The following is a 20,324-nucleotide window of genomic DNA, read 5'->3' on the forward strand; positions in this document are numbered from 1 at the left end:
GATTTGTTTAGCAATTTGTCAGATTGTTACAAGTGAAAAACATACTTAATTTTGACTTACTAATCAAGACTATCATTTTTACTTGTCTAGAAAATCCTTGTTTATTTAAAGATTTCAGATATTTTGGCTGAAACAAAACATTTAAGCTGTGAAAAGCATTTTTTGCAGTGTATCTAGATCTCTAAGTAGATCTCCATATTTGACAGATTAATACACACATAGAGTCATCTACAAATTTGGGATCAGTAAGATGTTTAATGCTTTTTAAAGTTCATTACATTCATCAAGGGGCTGCATCTATTTGATTAAGAAAGCAATATTGTAAATATTATTGAAATTTGTGTGAATGTGTAAGCAAAGTGTATTTTGTTTCTGTGATTTTCATCATTCAGAGTCACACGATCTTCAGAAATCAGGAATAATATAATACCGATCACAAACATTTCTGATTATTATCAATGTTGAAAATAGTTGTAAAGGTGAAGATATTTCTTGAGAACTTGAGATACTTTTTCAGGATGTTTTGATAAATAAAAAGTTAAAACAGAACTTAATGAAAGGTGTAGTGTAAGTGCTAGTTTCTAGTATCTAATGTGCTCCCTTGCTCTACTTCTAACACTGTAAAGATTTGATCCATTACATTTATATGATTACTATTTGTTATAAAGTAATTTCCAGTCTGACCCTTGAATGACTCTCTTTCACAGCTACTGAATGACGGTCAGAACACAGCTGATGGATGTGGTCCACTTCTGTCCAGTCTGTCGTTAGGGAAGAAAGGGACCACACAATGAAAAAGTCTGAACTCTAAAATCAAATATAATGTATTAATGTGTAATGTTCTCCTCTCCCGTTCTGGTCAGTGCTGATCGTCCTGCGCTCTGCTCGTCCTGCTGGATGCCCAATCAGATCCGCCGCGGCTGATGACCGCGCAGCGTGCCCAAGTCTGATTGGACGGCGAGTTACCCGCGCAGCTACGCCCAGCTCCATCCGGTGGCCGAGGCAGCTTCTTCTACCTGAAGCTCGGTGCTGAACCCGCTGCTGTATAACCTGTCCTCGAGCCAGTTCCGCTCGGCGCGCCCTGCAGACGCCCCTGTGCCGCCTGTCCCTGCAGCACGCCAGCAGAAGAACGCTGGACAGCAGCCTGGCCTCCAAGAGCTCGGGGGAACACCTCCCGTCCACTGCTGCGCAGCTCACGGGCCACCGCTGGCCAACCGTCACCGGCAGAGAGACAGAGCCCTCCTGACCCCACCGGCCGACCGCTGACCTCTGACCCTGAGGACGCAGCAGAGACCAGTCCACCTGCTGGAGAACACTTCAGACTACCGGAGAACGCCTTCAGACCACGGAGACCGCTGACCTCTGACCCTGAGGACGCACGAGACCAGTCCACCTGCTGCACTACCTGACCCCTGGACTGATGGACAGACCACTGGGACAGACCGTGGAGACTGGTGAGGTGAGGTGAGCTCACACTATCTCAGCGGACACGGATCACGGATCAGATCTGAGAGGTTTCTGGGAATCATTCATCATTCTTCATCTGGACGAGTTTGTATTTGAGACAATATATACTAAAACCAGCTGTGTGAGAGCTGTTATGAGAGTTACGAACAAGACTTCTGTGTTCTAAGTGTTTTATTCTTCATTAAATAGTATTTTTGGAGTGTTACAGTAGACTACACTCTTCACATGGAGATTTCACTACACCTTTAACCTAAACCCCTGAACCAGTCTGGAAGTTTATTACTTTTATTGAGTTTTTTCCATAAATTAATCCTGAAATGAATTACAAGTACACACCCATGAAATTATACGTGAAACTGCAGCATTTTACTGGATTAATTGTTTCAGGCCAAAGCATCTAATTTATGTTTGACATTTTGCTTGTCAAAACAATAACTTTTACTTTTCTAGAAAATCCTTCTTGATATAATCATACAAAAAAGCTGGCTTAAAAAAAATTGACGAAACAAAATTCCGAGTAAGAAAAAAAGTTTTAACCATTTCCCAAGAACAGCTTTTTTAGAAACATCCAGCAGATGAATCATTTTACATCATAACTGAGCAAGCGGAGGAACTGTGATCGATTATTAAACACGTTTATCACAGCTGTGTCTGATCCGTCTGTCTGTGGTTCAGCTTTGATCTACTAAAAATCACTGATCGCTGAAAGAAGGCTAATATCAGACATGAATGCTGTTGAGAGGGCTTTGCAAGGTTATGAACTGACATTAATTAATTTCAGCTGAAGGCACGGACCAGAAGCTGAGATACACAGTGATTCTTCATGTGATATTTCTGTTCTGAATCTTCAGTCACAGATCTCCAGAGAGACAGAGACATGATCTGAAGGCCTTTTCTCAGCTCAAGAAGCAGATCTTTTCTTTGCATGCTCCTCTGCTTTCTGCTGAACATCACTGGATGCTGGAAACAATCTTTTGATTTATAAAAGTTCGATCAAATGAAAAACATTTAGATTTGTGTTTTCCCCAATTAAAGGGAGCGTGACTATATCTGATAGATGCAGTCATTTTAATGCAGTATTGTAAACTATTTATTTCAAATTTTGCCACATAAACTTTTGTCACTGACCAAAATTATTTTATTTCCATTGTTTATCATATATATTATGATAAAATAATATGAAGAGTTTATTTGCAAAAACTGATGACATCATTTTTAACAAAGTTTTTCATTGTGCATTCCAGTTAATCTCAAAAAATAACTAAAAAATACTAGCTAACACAATAAAACTTGATTTCTGAAAAATGAAAAAAACAAAAAACAGGATATCCGTTTTTACAAATAAACTCCTGAAATAACAAAAATTAAAACATTAAAGGAATGAATTTTCAGAACACATGGCCTGTCATTTACTGAGCGTTTCTCCAAACCCAGTATTAAAAGATGTTGAGTATGAAAGTATTCCATGATTTATGAGATATTCAAAGACCTCTTATATTTTGTGTGAGAGAAAAAAAAGGCATAATTTGTGTGACAGGTATGAGTTCAAGATAACCGTCACTCTGTAAAATGAAGTGATAATCTCATCGTTATACATCACTATCACTTTTCTCTTATTTGATTCTGTTCAGTGCTTTGATCATTCTGTATTGTTAAAAGCACTCTATAAATAAAAGTGATTGATTGTAACGCTTTGCCTCCATACAAACTAATAATGATACGATCCAAAGGTTCGTCGTGTATTTAGCAGCATTTGAAACGCTCTGGAAGCAGAAGAGCTGTGATATCATGATTAATAAACTCTTGGCATATGATTTCTCAGTCAATGCAGCTCCACATGAATATCATTTCCAGCCGTGTCTTTATTTGTCCACAATATTACGACACGCTACTTTATTACTGTAAAGCTGCTTCGACACAATCTGTATTGTGCCCTATATAAAAACAAGCTAAAAAAGCACTATAGAAATACCCAGACTGGATCTGACTTTATCTGAAGACTTTCAGTTCATGCAGTTCACTCAAAACTGAGTGAGTTTTAGAAGCAATCCATTGCAGATGACATTAGAATGCACTTTCTTTTTAATATAGCATCTGTACATCCACAAATTTAAGATTTAGAGTAGTTTATGTTTGAACAAAATATCAATCTGATTCTCATTTAAATACATTTAACCTACATCTGCTTTAATTACAATCATATTTTATGATGCTCAGTTTTGTCATATTGTTAAAGACAGTGAGGAGATAGGCTTGATATAATCCAAAGGGAAATCCCAAAGATATATATATCACAGATTCTAAGAAAACCCTGGTTTTTATAGGACCCTCAATCTTCCTTTTCTGGGATGTCCTCGCTGAAGAAAGCCATCAGCTGATCTCCTTCAGGAACGTATCTGATGTTCTCCACTTCTCCTCCGTAGTTGCTGGGCTTCTGGAAGTGTATCTCCAGATGATCCTGGAGGTCTTCTTCATCCATCAGCGGCTGGATTCCTCCCAGCAGCACGGTGCGAGTCGGAGCGCCCGAGTACGTCTACGAGATCACGGCAAACACCATCAAACAAACGTCCTTCTGCGCTCCAACAGATCTCTGGACGAGCGTGTCGGAGACCCACCTGAAACTTCCTGAGCTTATAGTCGTACAGAGGAAGAAGCTCCAGCACCGCGTCGCTGCCGGTGTCCACACGAAACGATCCTCGCTGAACCAGATTCTCTGCGACTGAAAGAGAAAGCTGAGAACTAAACAACAGCTGCATGATTTATGTGTTTCTTTTCTCGTATTTATTCATACTTTAATCTTTGTTCTTTCAGGGTTTCTGCAGGATTTTAAAGCTCAAATTTAAGACATGAACCCACATGAGCAGTAAGGCCATGTCTATAGTAGCGTATTAAACTGTAAAATGACTCTGAAAATCATGATTTTAGAAAATAATACACTTCACAATTCAACCTCAAATCATTTTGAGTCAAAAGTATTAATTATTATATTAATTTAATTATATTAATTAAAACTCTTCTTCAAATCAATTTCATGATTTAGAAGATAGATATTTTAGAAGCAGTGAAAACGAAACAAGTCGCCCATCCCTGAAGGAAACGTGTATATGACAATAAGAGTGAAAGACATAAAGCTAAGTCCATGATGAACTCAGACAGACCTCCGGTGTTGAGGAACGTGACGCGGCCCGAGCCCGTATCCCTGTGGTACTCCAGCTTCTCCACCTCTCCTCCACCACGACTCACTCTGGAGAAGGACAGCTCAGCCGGTCTCTCATTCGCTCCTCAGGTAAAGTGGGCGGGGCTTTAGAGAACCTGATGCTCTTCTTTGACACCTGGATATGGACCTGAAGGAGCAGAAGCAAGCATCAACAGACAGCACGTGACCCTGGACACAGTACAGATGAAGAAAACTCGTTCCACCTCAAACTTGACGGAGGGATCCAGGGATAAAGCGTACGGCTTCACGTCCATCTTGGCTTTGTCGCAGGCCACCGAGCACTTGGCCAGTCGAAGGATCTGCTCCGCCACTGAAAGAACATCACAGAACCATCCAGAAGATCAATGCCATTAAACCTGAGAGAAACAGACATCCTCCTGAACCAGTCCATAACCCATACCCTTCTCCTCCTCGAAGGTGATGAGCGCCTGGCCTCCTTTCAGCAGAAACGAGAGGGTCTTTGGGTGACGGTGAACACAGACCGCACCTGATCACCATCATCACCATCATCATCATCATCATCTTCATCACACTCCTCTCTGTCCAGAACACGCCAAACTTCACCGGCTTCATCGGGATTCTGGCTTCTATCTGTGTTTCAGAGAGCATGAGGTTTATTCATCACATACATCAGGTCGCAGGAAAACGCCCTATCTGTTCAAAGGTTTGGGATCGCACAATTTCTATTGTTTTTAAAGGCGTTTCTCCTGCACATAAAGGCTGCATTTATTTATTTAAAAAATACAGAAAAAACAGTTTATTATTTTATTATGAAATATTTTTGCAATTTAAAACAGCTGTTTTCTGTTTGAATTTCTGTCAAAGCTTAATATTTGGAAACCATAATTTTCATATTATTATTTTTAGTATTTTATGATGAATAAAAAGACATTTCATTTATAAACTTATAAATTAAAGAAAAAAAGATAGAAACAAAATTACTGACACCAAACGTTTGAAAAGCAGGCTATTGTAAATTATTAAAAATTATTTCTATTTCATACCAATGCTTTTATTGTGTATGTATTATTTTTCGTGCTTTTGTATCAAAGAATCCTGAAAAAAGTATCACAGGCTTTAAAAAAATTAAGTATCAAAACTGTTGTCACATCGTGGACTCCTTTGTGTTATTGTTTTTGTCGTGTGCCATGTGTTCTGTGTGACCTACTTTAGTTCATTGTCTTAGCGTTTTCACCTGTGTCTTATTAAGTATTTACGTTGTGTGTTCTGTTTGTCCGATCTAAGTCTATGTTTTACGTGGTTTGGTTCATCTGCCTGCCTTCCCGGGGACTTATCCTGTATATGTGTATGATTAAACAACTGTTCCAAGATTGATAATAAATCAGTATATTATTACAATTTCTGAAGGATCACATGACACTGAAGCTGAAAATTTCACACAGAAAACAGCTATGTTAATAATATTTTACAATATTGCTAATAATGTTGTTTCTGTATTTTTAAATAAATAAATAAACCCTTGATGAGCAGAAGAAATTGTTTTAAAAAAACACTCTACACCTCTCAATCTCAAACCTTTGAACAGAAGTAAAAACTATTTATATTTGCATTTCTAAATAATTTAGTTTTGTTTGCATCATTAAATAATTAATTTCCTTTTTATCACTGTAAAGCTGCTTGGAAACACTCTGTAGTTTATCGCATAAAACACTGCATACGTAAACAGACCGGACTGTGGAGGAAAAAGATGGGCCCTTGTGCTTTATATTATCATGAAACACTGAACTAAACCGATCCAGCAACTTCTAACTTGTAACAATAAAATGCCTTGAACCTTGAATTTGCGCTGCAGAGAATCACTTTCTTCTCTCTTGAGCTGGAGCTTCTTCTTAAGATCATAAAGTTCTCTCTTCAGATCCTGGTTCACTCGATCCAGACTCTTCATCTCCTCCTGAAACACAAACCCTCAGCATCTGCTTTCACTTTCAGGGGTTAGTCTGATCGAAACTTACATGCACTTCTTGAAGATCTATATTAAACTTTTTAAAACTCCTTTCTTCATCGTCCATGAAGCTCTGAAGCTCTGTCTCGGCTTTTTCTCTTTTCGGTCTCTGCTTCGGCCTTTTCAGCAGCAGCCTGGATCTCCGTTGTCTGCAGACTCAACGAGATCCTGTGAGAACATTATTAACAAGTAAATGATCGAGTCCTTCGTGACCACGTCTCGCTGGAGATTGAGGGTTTTTAACCTTGTATTTCTTGATTTGCTCCTCGGCGTTGCTCATGTCTTCAAGAAGCTGTTTGAATTAAACACACAAGGTTTTTAACAAAGCGTTTTAAAACATTAAACAGAATTCTCCTGGAAATCTGAAAGTGTGTAGAACTGATGTAAACACGTACCTCGCCGTTCGCTCTGTTCTCGGTTTGAGACATAATTCAGACGAAATCGAAAGTATCTAAAACTAAAAGTAAAATCCGAATCAAATCACAGAATACTCGTCGACCGACTGAGAGGTTTCACCTATGATTATTTACCTCAACGCTTCCTGATTCTGGAGCAGATCTGGACTGAACTGATCAGAAGTCACATGAACAGAAGTCGAGCTGAAGCGAAAGTGAAAGTCCCGAGTCAGCTCTCGGTAAAACACCGGACACCGAGCAGCTGTTTCCGTGATCCGGATCATCTTCAAAACATGTGTCGTCGGTGTTATGAGGTTTTTATAACAGGAGTCTTGGGACAGAAAGTTTCGGATCTGGAGCTCAAAGATGGAAGAGAAGAGTCTGGTTCTCGAGGGTCTACCGGAGGATTTCCACCGAATCAAAGCAAAGATCGAGCTTTACTTCAGAAATAAAAGAAGGTCTGGAGGAGAGATCTCTGAGATTCGAGAACATCCAGACGACAAACGAAAAGCGCTTCTGCTTTATATAAAAGAAGAGGGTGAGCCAAAAAATACTATAGTAATGTATGTGTTTTTAAGCATACTTTAGTGAAGTGTATTATAGTACTTTGTCTGCAATAAATACTATAAGCCTACTTTAGTTTGTCCTACAAAATTGTAGTGTATTGTAGTAAAATATACCGTATAGTTGTAGAAAACAGTGCAGAATTTAATACAGTAAGTTGTTTATATTGCTCTTTTACCACAGTAACGATAGAATTACCACAACAAAGTACTTTACTATAGTATGGTTCAAAAACACTATAGTATATAGTATAAATGATAATAGTATAGTTTAAAAAAAATCTGACTTGGCAAGCGTAAGAGCTTTACAGAGAACTGCCCTGTTTTCCAGATCTGAAGAAGGTGCTTGAAAAAAGGATCCATAAAGTTGACCTCAAACTTCACGGATCTGTTGAATTGACAGTGAAACTCACAGAAGACACCAAAATCAAGAAGATCAAGCCACAAGTCCTTCCCAAACCGGAGACATGCCTTGTCCTCAAGTCGCTGGCCGCTCCTGCCCCAAAGGTCACTCATTACTTCAGTATTATGTTTCTCGATGCTTGTTTCTTTCAAAAGACAAGGAAGCAACTGGACATTTTTGCCGGTTGCATAAACAAACCCTAGGACAGTGTCTTAAGAACTAGTTTGTTAATCAAGAAGCAGGCAATCAAGTGCTAATCAGAGAAAGAGGTTACTTTTTAACTACAATCTGCATTTTTATGTAGCCTAACTTACTTGAAAAAGTTATGAGCAATCTTGAAGAAAACAATTAGATGACTACCATTAAGAGTAATCTACAGTTTATGCAACCAACATCTGAACTTGATTGAAATGTCAAAAATTACAAGATTCAGTCAGATTATTGATTTCCTTCCTCCTCCTTATCATACAAAGGTCTCTCTTGTCAGACAGCCTACAGCAGCAGGTCAAAAAGGTTGGACTGTAATGCTTTTTATTTTCAGTATTTAAAAAAAATCAATTTCATATCTTTTACGACGACACTTTGATCGCGTGTGTATAATTGTTCATAACACAGAAGATGAGAAGGATTCTCAAATACCAGATCTTCTCATCACAAGCTGTGGTTCAGTCGAGAAGGAAACCCTTCAGATGTATTTTGAGCAGTTTACAGAGCAATTTGAGCTCACAAAGCATGGAAATAACAGCTGGATCCTGAAGCTCTGTAGCCAGTCAGGTATGATTTATCAGAGTTTGTTTCTTGGTTACACAGAAACATCACAGTGTGAGTGAAACAAACTGGTTTTGCAAGTCTATTTCTGTGCATCATTACACACAATGCAGGCCGAATCATTAGATAACTCACACTCAGCTGAGGAAAATAAAAGCAACCCCTGATGAAATTAACAATCAGAAAGATCAAATCTAACAATACTGACCTTTTTCTCAGATGTAGAGGAGATTTTGGGCCAGAAAGAGCACGAGTTTGGTTTAACTGTAGAAGTGTATAAAGAAGGAGGTCTGGGAGAGCAGCTGGACCCGCGCCGCTTCATCCTGACGGGCTTCGATGGAGACACAGACTGCAGCTTGATCTCACTCTTCATTCACAGCTGTAGCAAGAAAACAGAGCACACCTGGGAGACGCTCGATGAGGACAGGATCGTAGTCACCTTCAAACACGATATCGGTGGGTTTCGGAGACAAGATCTTTCCTCTGGGTTTCTGTTTTCTTGACGCTCTGGAGAGCGACCTACGTTTCTGAGACACCTGCTTCACGCTGCTTATATTTGCTCTGCTATGTCTACGAATATTAACATTTAATTTTCTCTATCCATCTACGACTGGACTAATCAAATCTTGTATATCAAAATGCTTCAAGAATCGGTTCAGCTGTGTCTATTCTGCGTTAACAGCTGCTGTGGTCAACCTTCAAGATTAAATTAATGAGGAAAATTAACACCTTCAATGCATTGACCATTTTCTCCCTGTTTTATCAACAGATGTGACGTCATTTGCAAGGAAATGCACCTCGAAGCAGCTGCAGGGTCGAGACATCGGATTGATCCGCCTGGAGCGGACGGACTCGGTTGTGGTCCAGGGAGACTTGGAGAAGCTCACAGAAGATGTTCTCACGCTTTACTTCAGCAACAAGAAGAGGAGCAGAGGAGGAGAAGTCCAGTCCTTCATATGGATCAACACGAAGAAGAGCGCCGTCATCACCTTTGTGAACTGTGACGGTAAGTTTTCACATTGTTTGTGATGACGAAACGTTCAGAAGAGGAGACCTGAAAAATATGTATTATATAAAAGTTAGAGAGAACAAATAACACTGTCCAACAGTAATTAAGCCTTTATAATGAGTTCCTGTGAATTTTTTTCTCATTATTCAAAATTATTCCCAAACCTTGGACATGCAACTAATTTTTTGAATGAACCTTTTCAAAATTATCCACAGATACTGCTTTTTACACCCACAAGTCAGCCTTAGCAATGCAGATTGTGTCAAAGCAGCTTTACAGTATCAAATAAGAAAATAGCATGAATTCAGAAGGACAATAGAGTTCAGTGATGTGAACGTCTAGATCAGTTCAGTTTTAACTATTATGTGTGAAATAAACTGGGTAATATCTCTGTAAATTAAGCATCCTCAACTGGCCAAACCAGAGGAATCAAAACTCTATCGGTGACAGAATGGAGGAGAAAGCCTCAGTTCTTCTCTGAACAGACCAAACCAACAGAAACACAAAACCTGAAAGAAAACCTGAAAGATTAAAGATGCATTTAAACAACACCTTTTCAAATAAAACCTAAAAACTTTTCATGGGTTTTGTACAATAAATTACATGACAATGGTGTTTTGGGTGCCTGAAACTGGAAACTTTTTGAAATGCTTTTTAAATATAAGTTCTTTATTGTATCATTATAAGTATCATTATTGTCTCTGTGTAAACTGCATATAAATGTTTAGTACATCAATGTTATGTAAATGTACCTTAAATTCAAGATTTGGTGACAATGCAACAGAGAGAATTAGAAGCAATTTATAAGGCCAGTCATTTCTGATTTTAGCCTGTCATTTACCTGTAATTTCTGTTGTAATAGATGCTCATGCGGTGGTGGAACAAACACATAATGTTTGCGGCACAGAAGTTCACGCTTCACTGTTCTACTCCAGTTTACAAAAGGCTTTAACTGGAGAAAAACCAACCCTAACTGATCAAATCTGCACAAAAGTGAATGTTCCGTCAATAGAGAGCTGCTCCGTTTCTGTGAAACCAATGAGCGATGCAGAAAACAACTGGAGAGCGACACCAAACTGCTTCATGCCAAAGTGCTTCTTGACAGCTCTGCTGCAGAAAATGAACTGATGCTGGAGATGGACGTTAAGAAAGAGTCTCTGGCAGCCTTGCAGATTGCACCCAGCTGGGAGTCCAAGACTATGAGAGGAGTTCAGTCCTTCCTTAGCAGATACGACACAGCAGAGCTGGCGGCTGAGAAGGACATCTGGACCAGAGTTGAGAACGACTGTCTCACCACGCTCAATACTGCACTCTCCTACAGGGAGCTCGACTCTAAGGTTATAATAGTTGGTGTGAAAGAGGAGGTCAAGATCCTGTCAGACAAGATCAGGATGCTCCTGAAGGACACTGCTGCTGAGGTGGAGGTGGAAAGAAACACCATCGAGGTGGACATCCAGCTAGACTGCAGAGAGATGTTTGATCTAATTAAAGAGCGTGTTGAGTCCAGATTAGGTCAGGTGAGTTTATCACATGACGAGAAGCAGCACATGGTCTCTCTCAGAGGTCTGAAGGATCAAGTAGATTTGGTGGAGATGCTCATCACGCAAGCGCTGAAGAACATTGTTACACACCAGCTGAAGCTTTCTTCACATCTGATTCACTTTCTAAAGGCTCTGGATCTTGAAAAGTTTGAGCAAGACTATTTCCTCCCAAGCCAAATTCCAGCTAGACTTTTAAAGCGACAGGATTTTCTTGTGATCTTGGTTGAGAAAGAAAACTTAAAGAGAGCTGAAGACAAAATAAGTGACATTCTCAAAGAGCAGGTCATACAGCTTTCTTCCTGTCAAACTGATGAGACGTGGACATACTTTCTCAGGAATCTTCAAGATGAAATAGAATCGTTCCAGAAAGCTCATGACATCAGGATCTCACAATCAAATAATGAGCTTATAATATGTGGGTTTTCCAGCTCAGTTGCAGATGTTACCAGAAAAGTGAAGACATATCTGGACAACAAAGAACCAACAACTGAGAGCCTCCTCTGAAATCTGACCGAGAGGGTGAATTTGTGGAGTCCTGTCTGAATCTTTCCGAGCTCTCTGAACTCAAGCAGCTCAGCGCAACAGTACTCACATGCAGAACATCAAACTCCCCTTGCTTAAAGGTCTCAGCAGCTAAAGACAACATCAAAGATGCTGTGTGTGTCGTACAGCAGCAGATCTCATCCATTGTTACAGAGAGTCATAAATATGGCAAAGCGGGAGAAGCAAAGGTTCTGGAGAAACATGAGGCCAACTTGAAGACTAAAGCGAAGGAGATGCAGTGCAGTCTGTATTTATCACAAGAGCATGTGGTCAAATCCTGCTCTCCAAAGAGCTCCACACACAAAATAGGCAGTTTCATGAGCACCGCAGAAGGAGACCTGCACCATTTCACAGCCAACGCTCTGATCTATCCGATGAAGGCCAATCTAGCTTTAAATAACCCAGTGGCTCAGGGATTTCCTGACACATCTACAACGGTTCATCTACGATCCTTGGAGCTTAAACACAGACCAGACATGAGAGGTATTGTATGCTTTTGTTAGTGCACTACTGCTGCTCACCGGGTTTCCTTGACTACATCGTACTTGTTTTCGCATGACTGGGAATTCAATCAGTGCTGATCAATGGTGTGCCAATATGCCTGAAAAAGGGTGACATCACCAAAGAGACGGTGGATGTTATAGTGAACTCAACCAACAAATCTTTAGATCTTGACAGCGGTAAGTGTTTCTTTACTGCAGCATCAATTCTAAACTGACTCGCATCATAATAGGTTTACTTTTTATTGGAAGGCATGTCAAATAGCCTTAAGCTTCTTCAAAGATTTGGGTTATATTTACTATAATACAGAGATGATTAAACCAGATCAAAGAAACCGTTTATAGTGTTTCCCAGTTTGTTTTTAATGTAGTTGTTTAATTTTACAGGAGTTTCTGGTGCTATCTTAAAAGCTGCTGGACAATCAGTTATTGACGAATGCAAAAAACAAGGTATCAATGAGTCTTTCTGTCAATGCCTATATAGTAATGGGAGTGCTGAGTGATTTGATTAAAATCTGCGTGTGTAGCTCCCCTGAAAGCAGCTGCAGCAGTGCTGACGAGAGCTGGAGTGCTTCAGTGTAAGTTCATCGCTCAGATGGTTGGGCCGGAGAGCACCGATGACATCACATCCTCTCTGGAACAGGTTCTGAACCTCTGCGAGGCCAAAATGGCCACAACTCTAGCCATTCCTGGCATTGGAACAGGCATGACAGCAAGCACTTTCTGTCATTTAAAAAAGTCAATCTTAGAAAAAAAAATCAAGCTTAGAGTGATAATCTTTGTCTGCAGGACGAGGTGGCTTTCCCCCGAAAGAATCAATCAAAGCCATCTTCACAGCAATCGAGAAACATCTAAAGGAGCCAAACTCATCCTTCCTCCGGAGAATCACTATAGTGGCATTTGAAAAGAAGACCTTTGGGGACTTCCGTGACTATTTCAAAGCATGGAATAAGGTTAATATTGATGAGAGAACATCTTAATGTCCAGATTTATTTATTTTTACAGTTTTCATTTTACTACATTTGTTTTTCCTCAGCCTGCATCCGGCAAGATGCCTGAAAATCAAGGTTCTGACAACTCTACGTTTCCATGCTGATTCATAAATAAATAGGCTCTACTTTTTCAAATGCATCATGAACCCCTTTTTCATGTCTTAGTTCTGACATTTCCAGGCCATGTTTATATTACTGTTTATATCTGAGATCCGTCTCATCTTTTATAGTCAAAATTGGAAGCGTCAGAATCGAGGTAAAGAAAGGTGACATCACTAATGAAACGGTGCGAGGGATCGTAAACACCACCAACAGGAACATGAGCCTGAGAAGAGGTCTGTAAGACTTAATTGAACTCAAAACACACAAGCTAGACACTTTTACATCAACACATCCATTACTCTAAAAGAGTAGTTGCCAAAGATTTTCTACAATCATCAGATCATTAATAGATCATTACTTGGATCATTACCCAAAACATGCAAATGTTGGTGGTTCCTAGAAATGTTAGGGTTGGGAACCACTGCTTTAAAATAAACCATGGATCTACAGCGAAACACAACAGTGTGTGTTTGTGGCAATTTTAAAGTACGATCAGTTCAGTGTATCCCACCTTGACAATCTCAAAAGCGTCCTTGTCTTCGTCAGGCGTGTCGGGTGCCATATTTAAAACAGCTGGAGCGTCTGTGGAGCAGGAGTGCCAAAATCATGGTGAGAACATTACACCATAAAACTATCAACTGCATGAACAAGAGACGCTCTGGATATTAGCATGAGTATGACTGGGCTGTAGATGATGCTGAACTCAATGACAAGGACCAGTAAACAATTTTTTTCTTTAAACAAATTCTGTCCTGAAGGTCCACTGCAGAATGACATCGCAGCTGTGACCAGTGGTGGAAAACTGCATTGTGACTTCATTATTCACATGGTCGGGCCGCACTCTGCAGCTGAGGTGAGATCCCGCGTGAAGAAGGTTCTGGAGCGCTGTGAGGAGAAGCAGATCACCACGATCTCCTTCCCTGCTGTAGGCACCGGTAGGGGTTATGATGGTCTTAAATGCAGCATGTGTTGGTCTTGTGTGGTTGTGTCTCACTCCATCTGATGGCTCTTGTTAAAGGCGGAGGAGGCGTTAAGGGCGAGGACGCTATCAGTGCAATGCTGAAGGGATTTAAAGATCATCTAGCTCAAAACATCTCGACTGTGATCAAGCTTATCTACATTGTGATTGACCAGGACAACGCTCTGCAAGAGTTTCAGACAGGTCTTAAAACATGGACTGCGAATACACAGGTACAAAACCTTAAGCCAGTTAAGGGACACTTAAAAAGATTTCAGTATCGTAAATGCTTTTGTACTTTAGCATTTAATTAACATCAATGCACAACTAGGACAGTGAAAATGATGATGACTACAGCTCAACAGAAGAAAGCTCCTCATCTGAACAAGAAGGCAACGGTAATGCAGTATTTAATGACCTTTTAAAATGTACTGTTATAGGTGTCCCAAATTTGCTAAACTGTTTACTTTTCACCAGCAAATCCAGTGGAGGTGATGATGGGCCAGATTAAAGTCAAGGTGTTTAGTGGGGACATCACCAAAGAGACTGTCGAGGCTATTGTAAACAGCACGACTACAAGCCTCGACTTGAATACAGGTGAGTTCACTTTTGAATCTGATGAAAGATTATTTTTCAGACATTTTCCTAACCTTAACCTGACACAGGAAGAGTGGCCTTTGAATAACTAATTGAATATGGTGTTCAGATCTAGTGTATGTCTTTATGTTTAGGTGTATCCGGAGCCATTCTCAAAGCATCAGGACAAACTGTGGTGAATGAGTGCAAATCAAAAGGTAGAGCTTACAGGTTCAGTCAATAGTCATAAATGTAGCCATTTCTGCTGAACTTCTAAAATGTCAATCCTGGTCCTGGAGGGCCAATATCCTGCAGAGTTTATCAACTTGTCCCAAAATACCTGTCTGGAGGATTGTAGTAATTCTTCGCTGATCTTGGCTCAGGTTTGGTTATTTGGGGCTGGAGATAAATTCTGCAGGACAGTGAGCCTCCAGGAGCAGAACTGGACTCTGCTGCTATACCAGAATAATTGCTTATTCATTCTCTCCTGATAAAAGCTCCTCAGCCCTCAGATGGCGTGATTCTGACCAGTGCTGGAAATCTTTCCAATATCAAACACATCATTCATATGGTTGGGCAGACCAGTGAGAAAAGCATCAGCAGCTCCATGTACAAAGTTCTGAGGATGTGCGAAGACAATAAGATTCAGTCTGTTTCATTCCCAGCTCTTGGAACAGGTAAATTAATCCAGATTTACAGATAAGCAAAGCCAAGCAATCTGGATGATCCTAAAATGATTGATGTCCTTCAGGAGCAGGTAACTTGGCTGCAGCAGGAGTTGCCAATGCAATGACAGAAGCTCTGACAAACTTTAAAAAGGATTTACCGAAACATTTGAAGCGTGTCCACATCGTGATTTTCCAAGCAAAACTACTGCCAGACTTTCAGGAAGCAATCAAGAAGTGCAAGAAGATTTCTCGAAATGCTTCTGGTATGTTTCAGTACATGAACATGCAGTAGGGACGGATCAGTATGTGTATCAGTACCATAAGGTTCTCGAACAAATTGATCGAACAAGTGATCATCCCTATCCCATTGGAGAGGGGAATTAGACCATGTGCATGTCCTAATGTAGTCTTTTAGAATGCAGCAGATGTAGCTGTTTTAATAAATGTCAGCATGTTAGCATAACTGTTGCACAATACATGCATTTTTATGTTAAAATGTAAATATGCTAATACATAAAAAATAATTTGTTTAACTTAGTGCTAACAGACACTGCACTGCGTTGTCACGGGAACACGCAAGTTGAAGATAATGTGGAAATGACATCACCCCCTTCACCAAGTGCATTTCAAATGACTACATTATGAGACACACGTGTCCTGTTCACTCCAGAGTCCCCCTTCCAAGGTGGTCACTTTCATTTGGAATTTGTCCGAGAACCATATAGTACCGATACGCTTATCTAGCCATTCCTAACTTGCTGTGTGAAGAAGCTGGAACTAACCTGGCTACTTTAACTTGTGTTTCCTGAACAGCGCGTCAGGTCAAACCTTTCCAGCAACCGGTCATACCTGTTCAAGCGCAGCAACCGGCTATTTGTCTAGCCGAAGAAACGGCAGCTATTTCTTTTCCAGTTATGGTTGTTGATGTTTATGGGATGTCGCCTACAAACCTCGTCAAAGTCAAGAAGCTCCTAGACGAGCTGATCAAGGAGGAGTGCATCAGTAAAGACGTCCAGTCGAGCCACATAACAGACCTTCCGGAAACGGACAAGAAGGCTATTGTGACCCTCAGCCGAGCCAATCAAATCAGTGTTCTGGTGACCAGCTTGGATAAGTTAATGTTATCAGGGAAAAAAGACGACGTCTTGGATGCTGTGCTGAAGATAAATGGCTTCATCCAAGAAGCGCGAGAGCGAGAGATGCGGGAAGGTGAGGTGAAGCGTCTGAAGGAGACGCTGTGCTGGGAGGTGGCCAGAGGAGACAGCTGGGAGTCACTGGAGGCCGGCATCAGCTACGACATCGAGCTGGCCTTCCACCGCAAGCAGAAGACCGTCCATTACCAGGAGAACGGACAGACCTACATGGTGGACTTCACCCTGATGGAGGTGACAAACAGCAAGCAGGAGTCCTGCAGGATCAAGAGGACTCTGCTTGGAGATTCTGATACAGGTATGAGTCTGGGGTGTCATCTGATGGGCATGTACTTTCTAGCTCAGGGGTGTCAAACTCAATTCCTGGAGGGGCCGGAGCCCTGCAGAGTTTAGATGCAACCCTAATTAAACACACCTGATCCAGCTAATCAAGTACTTCAGACATGCATAGTATATGTGATTTAGCAGGGTTGAATCTAAACTCTGCAGGGCTCCGGCCCTCCAGGAATTGAGTTTGACACCACTGTTCTAGCTGTATAAGTCAAGGCAAGATTATTCATATAGCACATTTCTTATACAATGGTAATTCCAAGTGCTTTAAATAAAAGGAAATAATCATAAAAATAACTTTTTTATAAGAATAGAAAATTACATAAAATAGAGTGCAATCGGTTGGGATGCAGCACAGTGCTCATTCAGTAAATGTACAGCTAAACAGATGTTTTTGAGTCTAGATTTCTATATTATTTATTTATATAAAGATAATGTTTAATTTCTCCTAAAAGCTGGTTCCAACTGTGAGTAGCTAACAGCTAAAAGCTCCCCTTGTTTTGTGTGAACCCTTGGTTTTTCGAACTGACTTGATCCTAACGATTTGAGTACTCTTTTTGATTTTTACTCAGTGAGCATATCTTCAAAGTATTGAGGTTCTAGGCCAGGGTCATCAAACTTGATCCTGGAGTGTCCAACTTGCCTCAACACACCTGCTTTGAAGTTTCAAGTAATCCTAGTAAGATCTTGATTAGCTGCTTCAGGTGTTCAGGGTTGGAGCTAAACTCTGCAGGACACCGGCCCTCCAGGACCAAACTTGGTGACCCCTGTTCGAGGCCATCGAGTTATTTACAGGGGTGGCCAAAATTATTAGAACTAACAGATCTGAAAGTTTAATTTCATAAAAATTTCACTATTTCATTTCATAATGTTCATGAAACTTGTTCAAGAGCTTGTTTTGGCTGTGTCCTTGTGGGATTCTTCAACCACATGACGACTCAGAAGCTGATATGAAGTTTTACTTTTTAAGGAGTTCTGACTGCTCTTTCTAAATATCATTCATCACCACATGGATGATGATTTGATTTGCAGTCTTCTGCTTGACCAGAAGTAGTGATGTTAGCTGCTGGCGGATATGATCCACTTAGAGTTTCCTCACCCACGTTCATGAAAGGTGTATAGGGGGTGGTAAAATAAGCGCCTCACTGATCATCTCATGTCATAAGTGTCTAGAGGTATTGTCTTAACTTTGTCTGTAACTTTGCTTGTTTGTTTCTCAGCAATCATTCATCCCCTCCAGTGTGGACCAAAATGGATGGACAGGATTTAGAAATAATTACATTACACTCAGATTCGGTGGAATACAAGAACATAGAAAAGCCTTTCTGAAATCCAGCAAACACCGTGATGTAAAGCCCGTCCAGGTTCAACAGGTAAAATAACTTTGAAATAACCAAAAAACAAGCATCAGTATTTAAAGTCAAGGGCAAGTGCAATTCATTCTACATCACTATTGTGACTTGTTTCAGAATATGGAAACAAAGCATTCTTGTAGCTCAAACAGTAAATTATGACAAAAACATGGGCTTAATTATCGAGGAATGCAGAAATTGATTAAAAACAATGAATAGCTTCAGTGCAAAGTGTGGATAAAATCATCTGCCAAATGCACAATAAGCAGAATATCCAATAAGAAAAACAGAAACTTGACGTTCTCCATGATGCATTAATGGACTTGTGTTTAACATCTGAAATGATTCCAGATCGACAGGATTCAGAGTCAGTCGCTGTGGCAGAGATACTCCGTGCTGAAACAGACCGTGGATAAGAAATACCCCAAACAGAGAAACGAGCGCCTTCTTTATCACGGAACGACCAAAGAGATATGCCAGAAAATCAACAAGAACGGCTTCAACCGCAGCTTCTGTGGCAGAAACGGTAGGTCTTAGCTCCGATCTGACGCATAACCGCACGTTTCTCGCAGCTTGACGATGCTGACCCGCCACATGCTCTGTTTTGAAGCGGTCTATCACGGAGAAGGCACCTACTTCGCCAGAGAGGCCTGGTACTCCTGCCAGGACAAGTATTCTAACCCAGACGACAAAGAGCTGAAGTACATGTACCGAGCGCGAGTGGTGACGGGCTCGCTGTGTCAAAGCAGAAAAGGAATGAAGGAGCCGGATCCGATCAACCCTGCTGACCCGAGGGCTGGACTGCACGACTGCGCCGTGGACGAGCCAAACAACCCCTTCATCTTCGTGGTGTTCTGTGACGCAGGAGCCTATCCTGAGTACCTCATCACCTTCAAATCTATAGCCCTCCAGAGTCCATAGTCCTCCAGCAAACCCTAAACACACAGCCTGAATGCTGCTGACAGAGTCTTCATGATATCACTGTGACACAAGGTCATAAACGTGTCTTCGACATATATATTAGGGGTGTGCAACATTGAAAACTAAAAACATGTAGATATTTTCTGGGATTTTTAGATATGGTCACTAGATGATAATTTGCTGAGTGTGTTAAAGGGCTACCACAAACAGACTCTTAAACGTTTTCAATATTTTTACATTCTGTGTGGTGGTCAGTTCAAACCGATAGAAATTAATCTTTTCAGATTAACAGGTTTTACATTTTATGGCCATTTTAAACGTTATGAAGCATTTTTTTTCTAAAAGTGACAATTGTCTTTTGAATACTGATATTTGAAATTATTGAAATGTTGCTCAGAGACACAAAATAATGCTGTGGTTGTGTTCGGCATTGTTTTTGTTCAATAACTTTAATATCACATTTCTAATTATGGTAATTTTTGTATAAAAAAATGACTCATCGTGTGAAACTGATACGAAGTGGTCTCAGTATATAGCTTTTCGGCATCCACGTTTTGAATGAGAAACTGCTTTAAACTCAGAGATGCTCCCAAGAAATGATGATTTAGTTCAGTTCATAGAAGTTAACTGATAAAGAAAACCTATTTTTCACAGCGTCCTCATTTTACAGCATTTTTACACAAGTGCCTAAAACTTTTAACAGTGCTGTAGATTTGCAGGATCTTTCTTGAAGAAGTTCTTCTGCAAAACTAGTGTTCTAATAGTCTCTAGACGTTCTTCAGTAGGCCTGTCAGCTGCCAAAAATCACTTTGATAATAACTTGATAATATATTTGCTACCGAATAAGGAAATTTCAAAGACATTTAAAGGGACATTTCACCTAAAAAAAAATGAAAATGGCCATC

General features: G+C 40.3%; 1 protein-coding gene and 1 pseudogene across 1 annotated transcript; one reads left to right on the forward strand and one right to left on the reverse strand.

The window, feature by feature from the left end:
• Window positions 1-3,597: 3,597 nt before the first annotated feature.
• Window positions 3,598-7,184, reverse strand: LOC122333002 (annotated as a pseudogene).
• A 92-nt stretch (window positions 7,185-7,276) lies between these two features.
• LOC122333003 (protein mono-ADP-ribosyltransferase PARP14-like) lies at window positions 7,277-19,851 on the forward strand. Its single transcript, XM_043230481.1, is given in 29 exon segments — window positions 7,277-7,580; window positions 7,937-8,112; window positions 8,482-8,521; window positions 8,624-8,782; window positions 8,996-9,232; window positions 9,546-9,782; window positions 10,648-10,788; window positions 10,791-11,819; window positions 11,822-12,352; window positions 12,445-12,549; window positions 12,757-12,819; window positions 12,897-13,073; window positions 13,159-13,322; window positions 13,406-13,436; window positions 13,592-13,696; window positions 14,010-14,072; window positions 14,222-14,398; window positions 14,482-14,654; window positions 14,753-14,819; window positions 14,899-15,018; window positions 15,153-15,215; window positions 15,495-15,674; window positions 15,749-15,928; window positions 16,479-17,114; window positions 18,367-18,375; window positions 18,378-18,461; window positions 18,464-18,519; window positions 18,850-19,024; window positions 19,109-19,851. Coding segments are annotated over 29 exon segments (5,661 nt in total). The 5' UTR covers window positions 7,277-7,408; the 3' UTR covers window positions 19,420-19,851.
• The last annotated feature ends 473 nt before the right edge of the window (window positions 19,852-20,324 follow it).

Source organism: Puntigrus tetrazona, unplaced genomic scaffold, assembly GCF_018831695.1.
Source record: "Puntigrus tetrazona isolate hp1 unplaced genomic scaffold, ASM1883169v1 S000000170, whole genome shotgun sequence".
Lineage (NCBI taxonomy): Eukaryota > Metazoa > Chordata > Actinopteri > Cypriniformes > Cyprinidae > Puntigrus > Puntigrus tetrazona.